At 45.3% G+C, this 15731-nt stretch overlaps 1 protein-coding gene across 1 annotated transcript; it reads right to left on the bottom strand.

Annotated features, from left to right (window-relative positions):
• Window positions 1-653: 653 nt before the first annotated feature.
• On the bottom strand, window positions 654-11405 carry LOC106587406 (purine nucleoside phosphorylase-like). The gene is made up of 4 exons (XM_045709125.1): window positions 11276-11405; window positions 4926-5095; window positions 1912-2037; window positions 654-796 (listed from the first exon to the last, which is right to left on the bottom strand). The coding sequence occupies exons 1-4, from the start codon at window positions 11296-11298 to the stop codon at window positions 654-656; spliced, it is 462 nt and encodes a 153-aa protein (XP_045565081.1). The 5' UTR covers window positions 11299-11405.
• Window positions 11406-15731: the final 4326 nt, after the last annotated feature.

Below are 15731 nucleotides of genomic sequence, written 5' to 3'. Positions count from 1 at the left end.
TAGAGGTAGACACACATGATCGGAACGGTGCCTTTTATTTCACAAGAGTGTTTCAGAAGAGATGCAGGGTTATAAGCAAGGCAACAACAGCAAGAAAGCAGAAAGATACATTATGTTCATAGAATAATAAACTTTTATATAAATAAATTAAAACTGTCCATACTGTCTGTACTATAACAGATAACAGTATTATAATATAATATATTCATTTATTTTTACAAAGATAGTTACAAAAATGACTTTGGACTGAATGGAATATCAGTGTCAGCTTTTAAAAAAAAATAAGATATTACTTAAGAAAGATTTATCAGTTGTGGACAATAATAAGGTGGAGTTGAGTTCACTGTATTCCAAGTCCTCTCTCTCTCAGGTACATAATAATAACTCAGTCACACACATCTGCACATATCAACATGGCTCTCTGGAGAAGTAAACCCTGAGTTTCTCACATAGAGTGGGGTGTGTAAAGTAGTGCTGTAAACATCTAAACTCACAAATACTGATTTGGATACAGTGTGTGGAATCAGATACACTCGTTCCTCTCGGATTCAAGCTGCCATTGGTTTTTATTGAACATCACTATAAGATAGTGTGTGTATCTATATTCAGGCCAGGAGGTTGATGATGAGTTTCTGCAGGTCCTGTGTGCGTCGCTAGGGGATTTCCAGCACCTCCTCATGGTTGACGCGGTCCTGGCTGCCGTACTCTGACACCACGTGGATGGTGATGAGAGACAGGCCAAACACACGCAGACCACTGTGACGAGCCACTATCACTTCTGGCACTGTACTCATACCTGAGTGAGAGGGAGCGAGAGCCAGGGAGCAAGACAGAGATAAAAGGGAGAGGTCAGAAGGAGGCAGAGGGAGAGAGAGAAAGTGATATAGGAGGGTGTGTGAAGACAGGGGATAAAGAGGGGAAGGGAAAGATAGGGGGAAGGGGAGACCTAGAAAAAGAGTCATGTCAAAGGATAACATGTACAGCTTCCTCCCCTGTCAACCTGTTACCCTCTAACTGACACCACTCAGGGTTCAGATCAATTGAACTGTGACCCCTGAAGCTGACCCCATTGGCATAGATATCTCACTGGGCCTAGACGTTAATTCAACGTCTATTCCACGTTGGTTACATGAAAATGACATGGAAACACTGTTGATTCAGCCAGTGTGTGTCCAGTGGGATGGGCACACCGGGTTTTATTGATTGTGTCATTGGTTAGATAGTATTACAAATTCCAGTGACTGGTATTAGCACCTCACAACCCTGAGCTTCACACTCCACCACCCATCACCCACAACTGGAGCCTGAGAGTCTAGGGGGCCCCATAAACCTGGGGGGGCCCATAAACCTGCCTCTCAAACTCTCCCTGACCTGCATGAGATGTGCCCTGGTTGGTTGCTAGGGAGGTTAGTAGGGGGCCGGACATTTGCCCATCCTCTTGACTATACAGGTCGCACAATACTTGTAGTATCCCTCAAGCAGTGACAGACATCTCTGTCTCTGCCCATCAACAACTGGACTCAATAATATCTCTGGACTTGTGGGATGGTGTGCGTGCCCAAAATCCACTACCATTCCACTACCTCTCCAACGTTTCATCCCCATGTACATTACCATATGCATCAACATACTCCTCTTCCTCAGTGTGTTTAAATAAAGTTCCTATGTGTTCATTCTTGGGCTGCTTTATTCCCCTCTAACCGAGGGCCGGTGTCAGTGAGTCACAAACTAGTAAAATATTTAGAGCCGCGTTGCTCTCTTTCAGATAATAGTGCTCTTCGGGAGAGCCTTCTCCATTTTCTCAGTCAGAAGACAGTATACACGTCAGAGGCCCGATGTGCTCCCTGAAGGTACAAGTTGCCCTTTGGCATAGATCTGAAAGCTGACCATAAATCAGTGTCTTGTACTCACCCACAGCGTCTGCCCCCAGGCTTAGCAGAATCTTGGTCTCTGCCACTGTCTCAAAGGCGGGGCCGCCCACATTGCAGTACACCCCCTGTTGGAGGAAAGAGGAACAGCCCTGCTCCTCCGCCACCTCTCGAGCCAAACGGCACACACACACACACACACACACACACACACACACACACACACACACACACACACACACACACACACACACACACACACACACACACACCTTCAAGCTTTATCAAAGCTGCTGGAGCCCCAAATAGAAAGAATGGGAGAAAAGTGAGAAGAAAATAGATAAATGAGGAGTGGGGATATCCCCCATACCAGAACCTAAAGAGGCTTTATCATACTTTAGTGGCAGTACAATATAGTTCTCCAACTGTGTGATATGATTTATGCCAGCTATGGGGTTGAATGGCCAAGGAGTCTGAGGAGAAGCTTAAATCTAAACAGACCCTATAGAAGAGCTGGGCTTACTGCGAGGGAGATGAGGCAGTGAGAGAGGGATGCATGGATGGATGGGGGAGAAAATGGGAGTAAATGAAGAACGGTGAGAGGGGGGTAGTACAGTATTTTTTCAAAGTTATACTTGATACCTACAGTAAGATCAATAGTGAGGCATTTGGTAGAGCAGAGAGATAGATGCTGGAGTGACTCTGATACCCAAAATACTCGTTACTGGAGCATGCGCGCACACACACACACACACACACACACACACACACACACACACACACACACACACACACACACACACACACACACACACACACACACACACACTTAGTTGAGTTAACACACACTGAACCCTCTCAAACATACACCCCAAAACCTCACATGCCAAAGTGTCCTTTTTTAAAGTCCACACATACCTTCAACAATCAAAGTACCTAATGATGATAATAAGACCTCATCACAGCTAAATGACTCATTATCGTAATAACTCCACTTAGGTTATCGACATCTCATTATCAGTGGCTTAGCGATGACTGCTTAGAGGCACTTGAATTGCTAGTTCAGACTCAAACATGACAAATCTCAAATGACACTCTATTCCCAATACAATAGAAAGTGCATTAGAAAGAATCCCATAGAATAGGGTGTCATTTATGGTCATTTGGCCTCAGTGTTTGGGTGGCTCACTGATGATCAAAGGCACCTGTTTGACTGTCTCAAAGTTTAGGTGTCTCACCTGTCATCGTTGTGTCCCCTCAGAGGCCTGGCATATTGATGTGGTGTCCGATCAACATGATGTCACCAACATTGAACTTAGGGTTCAGTCCTCCTGCAGCGTTGGTCAATATCAACGTCTCCACCCTAACTAGAGTAAACACACGCACCGGGTACGTCACCTGCACAACACACAGAATATACAGTATATATAAACACACGCACCGGGTACGTCACCTGCACAACACACAGAATATACAGTATATATAAACACACGCACCGGGTACGTCACCTGCACAACACACAGAATATACAGTATGTATAAACACACGCACCGGTACGTCACCTGCACAACACACAGAATATACAGTATGTATAAACAAACGCACCGGGTACGCCACCTGCACAACACACAGAATATACAGTATATATAAACACACGCACCGGGTACGCCACCTGCACAACACACAGAATATACAGTATATATAAACACACGCGCCGGGTACGTCACCTGCACAACACACAGAATATACAGTATATATAAACACACGCACCGGGTACGTCACCTGCACAACACACAGAATATACAGTATATATAAACACACGCACCGGGTACGTCACCTGCACAACACACAGAATATACAGTATATATAAACACACGCGCCGGGTACGTCACCTGCACAACACACAGAATATACAGTATATATAAACACACGCGCCGGGTACGTCACCTGCACAACACACAGAGGTCCTGTAGAGTAGGTCCTGCTTAGACAGTATCAGTTGCATATGTTTATTGCACATCTTTATTTTACAGCAATTTGTCTTCAAAATACTTTTTATGGAAAGCATAGCATACACAGCATGGTATGTGCTGTATGTGTGTTGCATTATGTTTCAGAGCGGAAGAGGCAGTCGAACCATGGCAATGCTGTAGCACTCATAGTAATGGAACCTGCCCTGCATACAAACACAGGCCTTCCCTTGCAGCTCCCCAAACACCAGATTCCCAGCACTGATAGAAAGAGAGAGAGAGAGAGAGAGAGAGAGAGAGAGAGAGAGAGAGAGAGAGAGAGAGAGAGAGAGAGAGAGAGAGAGAGAGAGAGAGAGAGAGAGAGAGACAAATACGTGCACAGCACAGGAGGTTGCTGAGGGGAAGACGGCTCACAATAATGGCTGGAATGGAGTGAATGAAATGGTATGAACAACATGGAAACCATGTGTTTGATGTGTTTGATACCATTCCATTATTCCATTCCAGCCATTACTAGCAGTCTGTCCTGCACAATTAAGGTGCCACCGGCTGGTTGTGGTACACAGGCACATTCACACTAAAATGCAACAACTTCCCTGCCAGACTTGGGTCCGACGAGGTGTTGCACACACACGCACACACACACACACACACACGTATGTTACCCTGCATGGGATGGGATTAAGGGAGACAGATGAGGAAACAGGGTCAAGTTGCAGGTCAAAGCACTAACAGACCAGTCTACCTGGTGTGCAGTATGGTGGAGTTTGGTGTGTGTGTATAGTAGGTGGGCCTCTCCCTGTGTGTCTCAGTGACAGAGCCAGTTCCCCTACCGCCTGAGGGGTGATTAAGCCCTGTCCCCCAGAGCTTACGTCTGAGTAGGAAAACAACCCAGCAACCCCCCCCCCATCTACCCACCATGGTCCCTCATTAATGATGTCACCTGGGACCAATGTTGATGACATGGCTTTAGAAATTTATTATGCAATGTAGTCATGTGCTTTGAGGTGAATGAGATGTTAAGCTACAGACTCACAACACTGTGTCAGAGATAAGAAGTCTTCAAGGTTATGCGTGTATACTGTACCTGTGCTCTGAGGGAAGCGAGGGATGTCTTTATAAGGGAAGGCTACACTATTCTCCAGTAAGTCTGCCAGCCCTCCCAGTCCAGAACCACAGATGATGGCCACCTTGGGCATGTGCTGCGTACGCTCCAGCAGCCAATCAGCTGTCTCCTTGTACTGCTTATAGGTGTACCTGCGAGGTGGAGAGAGATAGTGAGAAAGAGAGAGAGAGAGAGAGAGAGGGAGAAGAAAGAAAGAAAGAAAGAGACAAGAGTGAAGGGTTAGGGGCAAAGGGAATGATCTGGGGTGTGTAAATGCAGTTTTGTCCCACTCCTGCAGTGGAGTGTTTAGCTCAGGCCCTGGGCAGGGTAACTTGGCAGGATGGTGAGGAATCACAGGCTGAGAAGCCTCTATAAGCAAATCCACTGGAGCACAGCAAGCAAGCAGTCCCTTACACACACATCAAAATGCGATACTCAACACACATGCGTGGGTGGTGATGTGTGAGTGTGTGTGTGTGTGTGTGTGTGTGTGTGTGTGTGTGTGTGTGTGTGTGTGTGTGTGTGTGTGTGTGTGTGTGTGTGTGTGTGTGTGTGTGTGCCTGCACACACATGCACTTCCAACAAGTGGCCTCTGAAGCCTGATTGGAGGGTTAGGATGCGTAAGTAAACCCCCATCCTTCTGGCCCTGTCAGCCAGCAGGGATAAACGTGCTTGTGATAGCCTTGGTCATGGAGGGTGGGAGGTGGGGGTGGAATGGCTTGAGCAATTCATCAAATTTGATTAATTCAATTCACTGGGTGAGTACACATCTCTCACTCTGCTCTGAAGGCAAGAACAGAGAAAGAGAGCGAGAGAGAGAGAGAGAGAGAGAGAGAGAGAGAGAGAGAGAGAGAGAGAGAGAGAAAGAAAGATGGTCTGTGGGGATGGAGTGGACTAGTTCTCTGACATGAGAAGCCATTGAAGAGAGCGATCAGTGTGGTTAATGCTCTCCCTCTCTCTCTGTGTATAGAGCTCTTAAAGGCAGTAATGGATCAGTGTGGTTAATGCTCTCCCTCTCTCTCTGTGTATAGAGCTCTTAAAGGCAGTAATGGGTCAGTGTGGTTAATGCTCTCCCTCTCTCTCGGTGTATAGAGCTCTTAAAGGCAGTAATGGGTCAGTGTGGTTAATGCTCTCCCTCTCTCTCGGTGTATAGAGCTCTTAAAGGCAGTAATGGGTCAGTGTGGTTAATGATCTCCCTCTCTCTCGGTGTATAGAGCTCTTAAAGGCAGTAATGGGTCAGTGTGGTTAATGCTCTCCCTCTCTCTCGGTGTATAGAGCTCTTAAAGGCAGTAATGGGTCAGTGTGGTTAATGCTCTCCCTCTCTCTCTGTGTATAGAGCTCTTAAAGGCAGTAATGGGTCAGTGTGGTTAATGCTCTCCCTCTCTCTCGTTGTATAGAGCTCTTAAAGGCAGTAATGGGTCAGTGTGGTTAATGATCTCCCTCTCTCTCGGTGTATAGAGCTCTTAAAGGCAGTAATGGGTCAGTGTGGTTAATGCTCTCCCTCTCTCTCGGTGTATAGAGCTCTTAAAGGCAGTAATGGGTCAGTGTGGTTAATGCTCTCCCTCTCTCTCGGTGTATAGAGCTCTTAAAGGCAGTAATGGGTCAGTGTGGTTAATGATCTCCCTCTCTCTCGGTGTATAGAGCTCTTAAAGGCAGTAATGGGTCAGTGTGGTTAATGCTCTCCCTCTCTCTCGGTGTATAGAGCTCTTAAAGGCAGTAATGGGTCAGTGTGGTTAATGATCTCCCTCTCTCTCGGTGTATAGAGCTCTTAAAGGCAGTAATGGGTCAGTGTGGTTAATGCTCTCCCTCTCTCTCGGTGTATAGAGCTCTTAAAGGCAGTAATGGGTCAGTGTGGTTAATGCTCTCCCCTCTCTCTCGGTGTATAGAGCTCTTAAAGGCAGTAATGGGTCAGTGTGGTTAATGCTCTCCCTCTCTCTCGGTGTATAGAGCTCTTAAAGGCAGTAATGGGTCAGTGTGGTTAATGCTCTCCCTCTCTCTCTGTGTATCGAGCTCTTAAAGGCAGTAATGGGTCAGTGTGGTTAATGCTCTCCCTCTCTCTCTGTGTATAGAGCTCTTAAAGGCAGTAATGGGTCAGTGTGGTTAATGATCTCCCTCTCTCTCGGTGTATAGAGCTCTTAAAGGCAGTAATGGGTCAGTGTGGTTAATGCTCTCCCTCTCTCTCTGTGTATAGAGCTCTTAAAGGCAGTAATGGGTCAGTGTGGTTAATGCTCTCCCTCTCTCTCTGTGTATAGAGCTCTTAAAGGCAGTAATGGGTCAGTGTGGTTAATGCTCTCCCTCTCTCTCTGTGTATAGAGCTCTTAAAGGCAGTAATGGGTCAGTGTGGTTAATGATCTCCCTCTCTCTCGGTGTATAGAGCTCTTAAAGGCAGTAATGGGTCAGTGTGGTTAATGCTCTCCCTCTCTCTCGGTGTATAGAGCTCTTAAAGACAGTAATGGGTCAGTGTGGTTAATGATCTCCCTCTCTCTCGGTGTATAGAGCTCTTAAAGGCAGTAATGGGTCAGTGTGGTTAATGCTCTCCCTCTCTCTCTGTGTATAGAGCTCTTAAAGGCAGTAATGGGTCAGTGTGGTTAATGCTCTCCCTCTCTCTCTGTGTATAGAGCTCTTAAAGGCAGTAATGGGTCAGTGTGGTTAATGATCTCCCTCTCTCTCGGTGTATAGAGCTCTTAAAGGCAGTAATGGGTCAGTGTGGTTAATGCTCTCCATCTCTCTCTGTGTATAGAGCTCTTAAAGGCAGTAATGGGTCAGTGTGGTTAATGCTCTCCCTCTCTCTCTGTGTATAGAGCTCTTAAAGGCAGTAATGGGTCAGTGTGGTTAATGCTCTCCCTCTCTCTCTGTGTATAGAGCTCTTAAAGGCAGTAATGGGTCAGTGTGGTTAATGATCTCCCTCTCTCTCGGTGTATAGAGCTCTTAAAGGCAGTAATGGGTCAGTGTGGTTAATGCTCTCCCTCTCTCTCGGTGTATAGAGCTCTTAAAGGCAGTAATGGGTCAGTGTGGTTAATGATCTCCCTCTCTCTCGGTGTATAGAGCTCTTAAAGGCAGTAATGGGTCAGTGTGGTTAATGCTCTCCCTCTCTCTCGGTGTATAGAGCTCTTAAAGGCAGTAATGGGTCAGTGTGGTTAATGCTCTCCCTCTCTCTCTGTGTATAGAGCTCTTAAAGGCAGTAATGGGTCAGTGTGGTTAATGATCTCTCTCTCTCTCGGTGTATAGAGCTCTTAAAGGCAGTAATGGGTCAGTGTGGTTAATGCTCTCCCTCTCTCTCGGTGTATAGAGCTCTTAAAGGCAGTAATGGGTCAGTGTGGTTAATGATCTCCCTCTCTCTCGGTGTATAGAGCTCTTAAAGGCAGTAATGGGTCAGTGTGGTTAATGCTCTCCCTCTCTCTCGGTGTATAGAGCTCTTAAAGGCAGTAATGGGTCAGTGTGGTTAATGATCTCTCTCTCTCTCGGTGTATAGAGCTCTTAAAGGCAGTAATGGGTCAGTGTGGTTAATGATCTCCCTCTCTCTCGGTGTATAGAGCTCTTAAAGGCAGTAATGGGTCAGTGTGGTTAATGATCTCCCTCTCTCTCGGTGTATAGAGCTCTTAAAGGCAGTAATGGGTCATTGTGGTTAATGATCTCCCTCTCTCTCGGTGTATAGAGCTCTTAAAGGCAGTAATGGGTCAGTGTGGTTAATGCTCTCCCTCTCTCTCGGTGTATAGAGCTCTTAAAGGCAGTAATGGGTCAGTGTGGTTAATGCTCTCCCTCTCTCTCGGTGTATAGAGCTCTTAAAGGCAGTAATGGGTCAGTGTGGTTAATGCTCTCCCTCTCTCTCGGTGTATAGAGCTCTTAAAGGCAGTAATGGGTCAGTGTGGTTAATGATCTCCCTCTCTCTCGGTGTATAGAGCTCTTAAAGGCAGTAATGGGTCAGTGTGGTTAATGCTCTCCCTCTCTCTCGGTGTATAGAGCTCTTAAAGGCAGTAATGAGTGAGAGGTTGCAAGAAAAGGTAGCTAGAGGAAGGGCTATAGGAAAGGGAACAATGGCCTACTAGGTTTAGGGGAACTAAACAAGCAAAAGAAGCAAGTAGTCTATTCTAGTCTAGTTCATCCTATAGAACGCAGGAATTGACATTCAGGTCTCAAAGGCATTTGCCCGTCGGGCATGTCAGTCATATATTTTGGTTGCCCAAAGATTATGATTACTTGCCCGAAAATGTAAAATAACTATTTTTCACTACATACAGGGGATGCACACACACACAAACACACACACACTCACAGACATCACCACTCACGTGTGTGTTGAACCAGAAAGACCAGACTACTGGAATTCTTTGCATCTACAGTAGTTGTTATTAGGGAAAAAAATTGCCTGCCACATGGGGCATCCACAGGCTCAACTTGCACGAATGCTCATGTCACTTGTCCTGGGAAATAGGGCAACCCCCGTAACAACAGCCATCTTACCAATGACATAATTGACATAATGGCTTTAGGCCTAGGTGTTTTGCAAGTGTGTTTTTGCGTGAATTTGCTAACATTTCTGTAAAATACATTCCTTGCAGAAAATAAAAGGCTGATTGTATTCTTTAGTATTAGTACTGAGAAACCAGAAAACAAACGATCATTACGGAGTGCGCAACAGGGTGAAACTAGATTGCCCAACATTGCCCCATGCCTTCACTCCCGCACAGAGAAGTCGAAGGTCCTGACGGTCACTCTGGCAACGTTCCTGTCCCTTGCGCTATGAATACGGAAGCGGGACCGACCACAGCACTGCAGCCTCGTTCAGAGCATTTGAATACCAAACAGGCCTAGCCTAATGTAGGCTACAACGAAAAGCCCTGATATATAGTATTTCTTCTCAGGAGCAGCCTAGAGAGGCATGTACTCTGAATTCTAATCTCTCCCTAGCCTAGTCCCTCCTGTAGTTGTGCAGGAAAACAACTCCGTGACTGATGAGTTTTCAAGTTTGAATCTTGAAATTATGCAGCGGAATCCAGCATGTTTTAGCATTGTTTTTTGTAGGGTGAGCAGCTTCTGTAGTTTTTATGCTAAATAGACAGTTACACTTTAATATGGTCCATATTCAACTATTTATAAGGCATTTACAAAAGGATGACACATTATTAAGGATTAGGGTTAGGTTAGGTTAGGTTAGGTTAGGTTAGGTTAGGTTAGGTTAGGTTAGGTTAGGTTAGGTTAGGGTTCTGTAGAAGCCTTTCTACAGAGGGTTCTACATGGAATCCAAAATGCTTCTACCTGGAACCAAAAGGGTTTTACCTGGAACCAGCAAGAGACAGTGGTGGAAAAACTACCCAATTGTCATACTTGAGTAAAAGTAAATATACCTTAATAGAAAATGACCCAGTAAAATACTACTTGAGTAAAAGTCTACAAGTATTTGGTTTTATATATACTTAAGTATCAAAAGTAAATGTAATTGCAAAAATATACATAAGTATAAAAAGGAAAAGTATAAATTATTTCACATTCCTTATATTAGGCAAACCAGACAGCATAATTTTCTTGTTATTTTAATTTATGGATAGCCAGGGGCACACTCTTAACACTCAGACATCATTTACACACGAAGCATTTGTGTTTAGTGAGTCTGCCAGATCAGAAGCAGTAGGGATGACCAGGGTGTTCTCTTGATAAGTGTGTGAATTGGACCATTTTCCTGTCCTGCTAAGCATTCGAAATGCATTGAGTACCATTGGGTGCCAGGGAAAATGTATGGAGTAAAAAGTTGCCAACATTATTTTCTTTAAGAATGTAGAGGTGTAAAAGTTGGCAAAAATATATAGTAAAGTACAGATACCACAAAAAACAACTTAAGTAGTACATTTAAGTATTTTACTTAAGTACTTTACACCACTGCCTATAGGGTCAACCGAAGAACACGTTTGAAACCCTTTTTCTAAGAGAATAGGTTTATAGCCTAATCTTGTGCCTGCATAGCATGCAGTGTTTTGGCTGCAGCGTTGTTTTATTGTGTGCAATATAGGCAAGCTCTCATCGAATTCAAACTGGCTATCTGTAGTCTATTTCATTCCATCCTCCTTGAATCATATGGGAAGGACGTTTTGGCTATCTTCCTGTCACATTGACCGGGGGCGTTATCAGAAACGAGAGCTACTGCCGCCACATAACTCTTGCGCTTTCTCACTGTAATGTCAAGTTCTCTACCAGGAATGATCGCCGTTGCTATGGCAATGATCTGGTTGTGCCCGAGTTAATGGTTAATTCGAATAGGCGAAACAAGTTTATGAGGAGATAGATGAAGGTTTGTTCCTTCTGACCGAGCATAATATCATGTAGTTTATTTATCGTACCTGCTCTCGCTGGTGGATGACATGCGGCGTTTGAGGAAATTGTTAGATTTATTTCTCTCGCTGTCTTGATGCGAAGTGATACAGTTTTTGAAAGATGGGGGTGAAGTGATTTGCTCACTGGGTGGATTGACAATAGTGCAGCACGCGGACTGGTTTGAGGGCCAGGGCCGGTTTTAATGCAAGGGCTTACTGGGGCTGAAGCCCCTTAGCCCAGGCCTGTGGGGGGCCCAAGAGGCCACAAAAAAATAATAATAACAAAACAAAAAAAACAAAAAAATTAATATATACATTGCTCAAAAAAATAAAGGGAACACTTAAACAACACAATGTAACTCCAAGTCAATCACACTTATGTGAAATCAAACTGTCCACTTAGGAAGCAACACTGATTGACAATACATTTCACATGCTGTTGTGCAAATGGAATAGACAACAGGCGGAAATTATAGGCAATTAGCAAGACACCCCCAATAAAGGAGTGGTTCTGCAGGTGGTAACCACAGACCACTTCTCAGTTCCTATGCTTCCTGGCTGATGTTTTGGTCACTTTTGAATGCTGGCGGTGCTTTCACTCTAGTGGTAGCATGAGACGGAGTCTACAACCCACACAAGTGGCTCAGGTAGTGCAGCTCATCCAGGATGGCACATCAATGCGAGCTGTGGCAAGAAGGTTTGCTGTGTCTGTCAGCGTAGTGTCCAGAGCATGGAGGCGCTACCAGGAGACAGGCCAGTACATCAGGAGACGTGGAGGAGGCCGTAGGAGGGCAACAACCCAGCAGCAGGACCGCTACCTCCGCCTTTGTGCAAGGAGGAGCAGGAGAAGCACTGCCAGAGCCCTGCAAAATGACCTCCAGCAGGCCACAAATGTGCATGTGTCTGCTCAAACGGTCAGAAACAGACTCCATGAGGGTGGTATGAGGGCCCGACGTCCACAGGTGGGGGTTGTGCTTACAGCCCAACACCGTGCAGGACGTTTGGCATTAGCCAGAGAACACCAAGATTGGCAAATTCGCCACTGGCGCCCTGTGCTCTTCACAGATGAAAGCAGGTTCACACTGAGCACGTGACAGACGTGACAGAGTCTGGAGACGCCGTGGAGAACGTTCTGCTGCCTGCAACATCCTCCATCATGACCGGTTTGGCGGTGGGTCAGTCATGGTGCGGGGTGGCATTTCTTTGGGGGGCCGCACAGCCCTCCATGTGCTCGCCAGAGGTAGCCTGACTGCCATTAGGTACCGAGATGAGATCCTCAGACCCCTTGCGAGACCATATGCTGGTGCGGTTGGCCCTGGGTTCCTCCTAATGCAAGACAATGCTAGACCTCATGTGGCTGGAGTGTGTCAGCAGTTCCTGCAAGAGGTAGGCATTGATGCTATGGACTGGCCCGCCCGTTCCCCAGACCTGAATCCAATTAAGCACATCTGGGACATCATGTCTCGCTCCATCCACCAACGCCACGTTGCACCAGAGACTGTCCAGGAGTTGGCGGATGCTTTAGTCCAGGTCTGGGAGGAGATCCCTCAGGAGACCATCCGCCACCTCATCAGGAGCATGCCCAGGCGTTGTAGGGAGGTCATACAGGCACGTGGAGGCCACACACACTACTGAGCCTCATTTTGACTTGTTTTAAGGACATTACATCAAAGATGGATCAGCCTGTAGTGTGGTTTTCCACTTTAATTTTGAGTGTGACTCCAAATCCAGACCTCCATGGGTTGATAAATTGGATTTCCATTGATTATTTTTGTGTGATTTTGTTGTCAGCACATTCAACTATGTAAAGAAAAAAGTATTTAATAAGATTATTTCTTTCATTCAGATCTAGGATGTGTTGTTTAAGTGTTCCCTTTATTTTTTTGAGCAGTATATATAGTGAGGGAAAAAAGTATTTGATCCCCTGCTGATTTTGTACGTTTGCCCACTGACAAAGAAATGATCAGTCTATAATTTGAATGGTAGGTTTATTTGAACAGTGAGAGACAGAATAACAACAACAAAAATCCAGAAAACGCATGTCAAAAATGTTTTAAATTGATTTGCATTTTAATGAGGGAAATAAGTATTTGACCCCCTCTCAATCAGAAAGATTTCTGGCTCCCAGGTGTCTTTTATACAGGTAATGAGCTGAGATTAGGAGCACACTCTTAAAGGGAGTGGTGCGATTGGTGCGATTATTCGCAAATGGAAGAAACACAAAAGAACTGTCAATCTCCCTCGGCCTGGGGCTCCATGCAAAATCTCACCTCGTGGAGTTGCAATGATCATGAGAACGGTGAGGAATCAGCCCAGAACTACACGGGAGGATCTTGTCAATGATCTCAAGGCAGCTGAAAATGGGTTATGGATGGGTATTCCAGCATGACAATGACCCAAAACACACGGCCAAGGCAACAAAGGAGTGGCTCAAGAATAAGCACATTAAGGTCCTGGAGTGGCCTAGCCAGTCTCCAGACCTTAATCCTATAGAAAATCTGTGGAGGGAGCTGAAGGTTCGAGTTGCCAAACGTCAGCCTCGAAACCTTAATGACTTGGAGAAGATCTGCAAAGAGGAGTGGGACAAAATCCCTCCTGAGATGTGTGCAAACCTGGTGGCCAACTACAAGAAACGTCTGACCTCTGATTGCCAACAAGGGTTTTGCAACCAAGTACTAAGTTATGTTTTGCAGAGGGGTCAAATACTTATTTCCCTCATTAAAATGCAAATCATTTTATAACATTTTTGACATGCATTTTTCTGGATTTTTTTGTTATTATTCTGTCTCTCACTGTTCATGGGCAGCTGTGAGGAGGAGGGTTTATTCTCCAGCTCTTTAACCATTTTCCCGAACTTCTTGGGGTTAGACCCATAGAGAGAGAACTGCTCCTTAAAGTAATTAACTTTGTCATTCCAGATCGCCTGAGTGCACTTATTTCTCATTTGCCTGAACGAGAGCCAGTCAGCATGAGTATGAGTGTGCCGAGCCTTTCTCCAAATGCAATTCTTGAGGTAGAGTAACTCTGCAAGATCACGGTCAAACCAGGGGCTGAACCTGTTTTTAATTCTCATTTTCTTTATGGGGGCAGGTTTGTTAACAATACCACTGAAAATATCGGAAAAAAAGAAGGTCCAAGCGTCTTCGACAGAGGGGATCATGTCACGGATCCCTCCGGAACTGTCATTACGCACACCTGGTCCCTATTCCCTTTGATTAGTAATTGTATATGTGTGCCCTTTGTTCACCATTGTCCTGTTTGATTATTATTCCCATGTTCGTTGGTCGTGTGAGTACCTATGCGTTGGTGCAGCTGTTATGTTGCGTGCTTTATATATTGTGTATTACGGGTATCGTCCTGTGTCGTTCAACGAGGTTTACCCTCGCTCTTTTGTTTGGGTACAGCTCAGTGTTTTTGTATACGTGTTTGTTTTGGGTGTATTAAAAAAACCTATTGTGTATTCCTGCGCCTGTCTCCAAATCGTACATACCAGCGTGAGAGATCAAGCTGATTCTATACCATTTAACAGAGGCCAGTTCATGAAGGAAGGCTTGCTCATTAAAGTTTTTTAGCAAGCGTCTATGACAAATCAGGACAGGTCATTTCACTGAGCAGCCATTACGAACACAGGCTGTAAAACAGTGATCACTAAGGTCATTACAGAAAACACCAGACTGATACCTATCAGGATTATTTGTGAGGATAACATCAAGAAGAGTAGCCTTTTCTGGGTGTTTGGAGTCATACCTTGTGGGATTGGTAATAATCTGAGAAAGATTTAGGGAGTCCCATTGCGTTAGGACTTGGTCAGTTGGTTTAAGCATGTCCCACTTTAGGTCACAGAGCAAGACAAATTCAGACTTAGTTTAAGGGGCCAGGAGAGAGCTTAGGGCAGGTAGGGTACAGGTCGGTGCTGATGGAGGACGATAGTACCTAGCAACAGTCAACAAAGAGCTATTTGAAAGTTTAATACTTAAAACCAGAAAATCAAATTGTTTGGGGACAGACTTGGTGGAGACAACCGAGCACTGAAGGTGATCCTTGGTAAAGATTGCACTCCCCCACCTTTGGAAGATCTGTCTTGCCGAAAAAGGTTATAACCAGAAAGGTTAACATCAGTATTAAAAACATTCTTCCTTAACCACGTCTCAGTAATGACCAACACATCTGGATTGGAGCTGTGAACCCACACTTTCAATTGATCCATTTTAGGTAATAAGCTTCTAGTGTTATCGACTTGGGGCTAGCCATTGTATGTTCAGAGTCACTCGCCCCAACAGTGCCTGTGTGCTGGAGATGAGCGAAAGCTCGGGAGAGAGGAAGGGGGGTGTGGTGGGGGTACCTGTACCAGATAGGGTGAGAAAACCAGGGCAGACAGTGAGCAGATCGCCAGCTGGAATCCAAGCAGCAGTGCAGCAGGCAACGGGAGTAGGTGTCACCATCCAATATACCATCCAAAGTGATACACCTTCCAAAGTGTAAT

This window comes from Salmo salar, chromosome ssa26, assembly GCF_905237065.1.
Source record: "Salmo salar chromosome ssa26, Ssal_v3.1, whole genome shotgun sequence".
Classification (NCBI taxonomy): domain Eukaryota; kingdom Metazoa; phylum Chordata; class Actinopteri; order Salmoniformes; family Salmonidae; genus Salmo; species Salmo salar.
The sequence above is the reverse complement of the archived record's forward strand: the minus strand, read 5'-3'. Positions and strand labels throughout refer to the sequence as shown.

Excerpts from the sequence above, each read along its gene's own strand:
- LOC106587406 (XM_045709125.1), bottom strand. The coding sequence starts at position 11,298 with ATGTCATCCACCAGCGAGAGCAG. Across the intron at positions 2,038-4,925 it reads TCGCTTCCCTCAGAGCACAG|AGGTGGCGGAGGAGCAGGGC; the intron begins GTACAGTATACA and ends GTTTGGCTCGAG. Across the intron at positions 797-1,911 it reads CCTGGGGGCAGACGCTGTGG|GTATGAGTACAGTGCCAGAA; the intron begins GTGAGTACAAGA and ends CCTCTCACTCAG.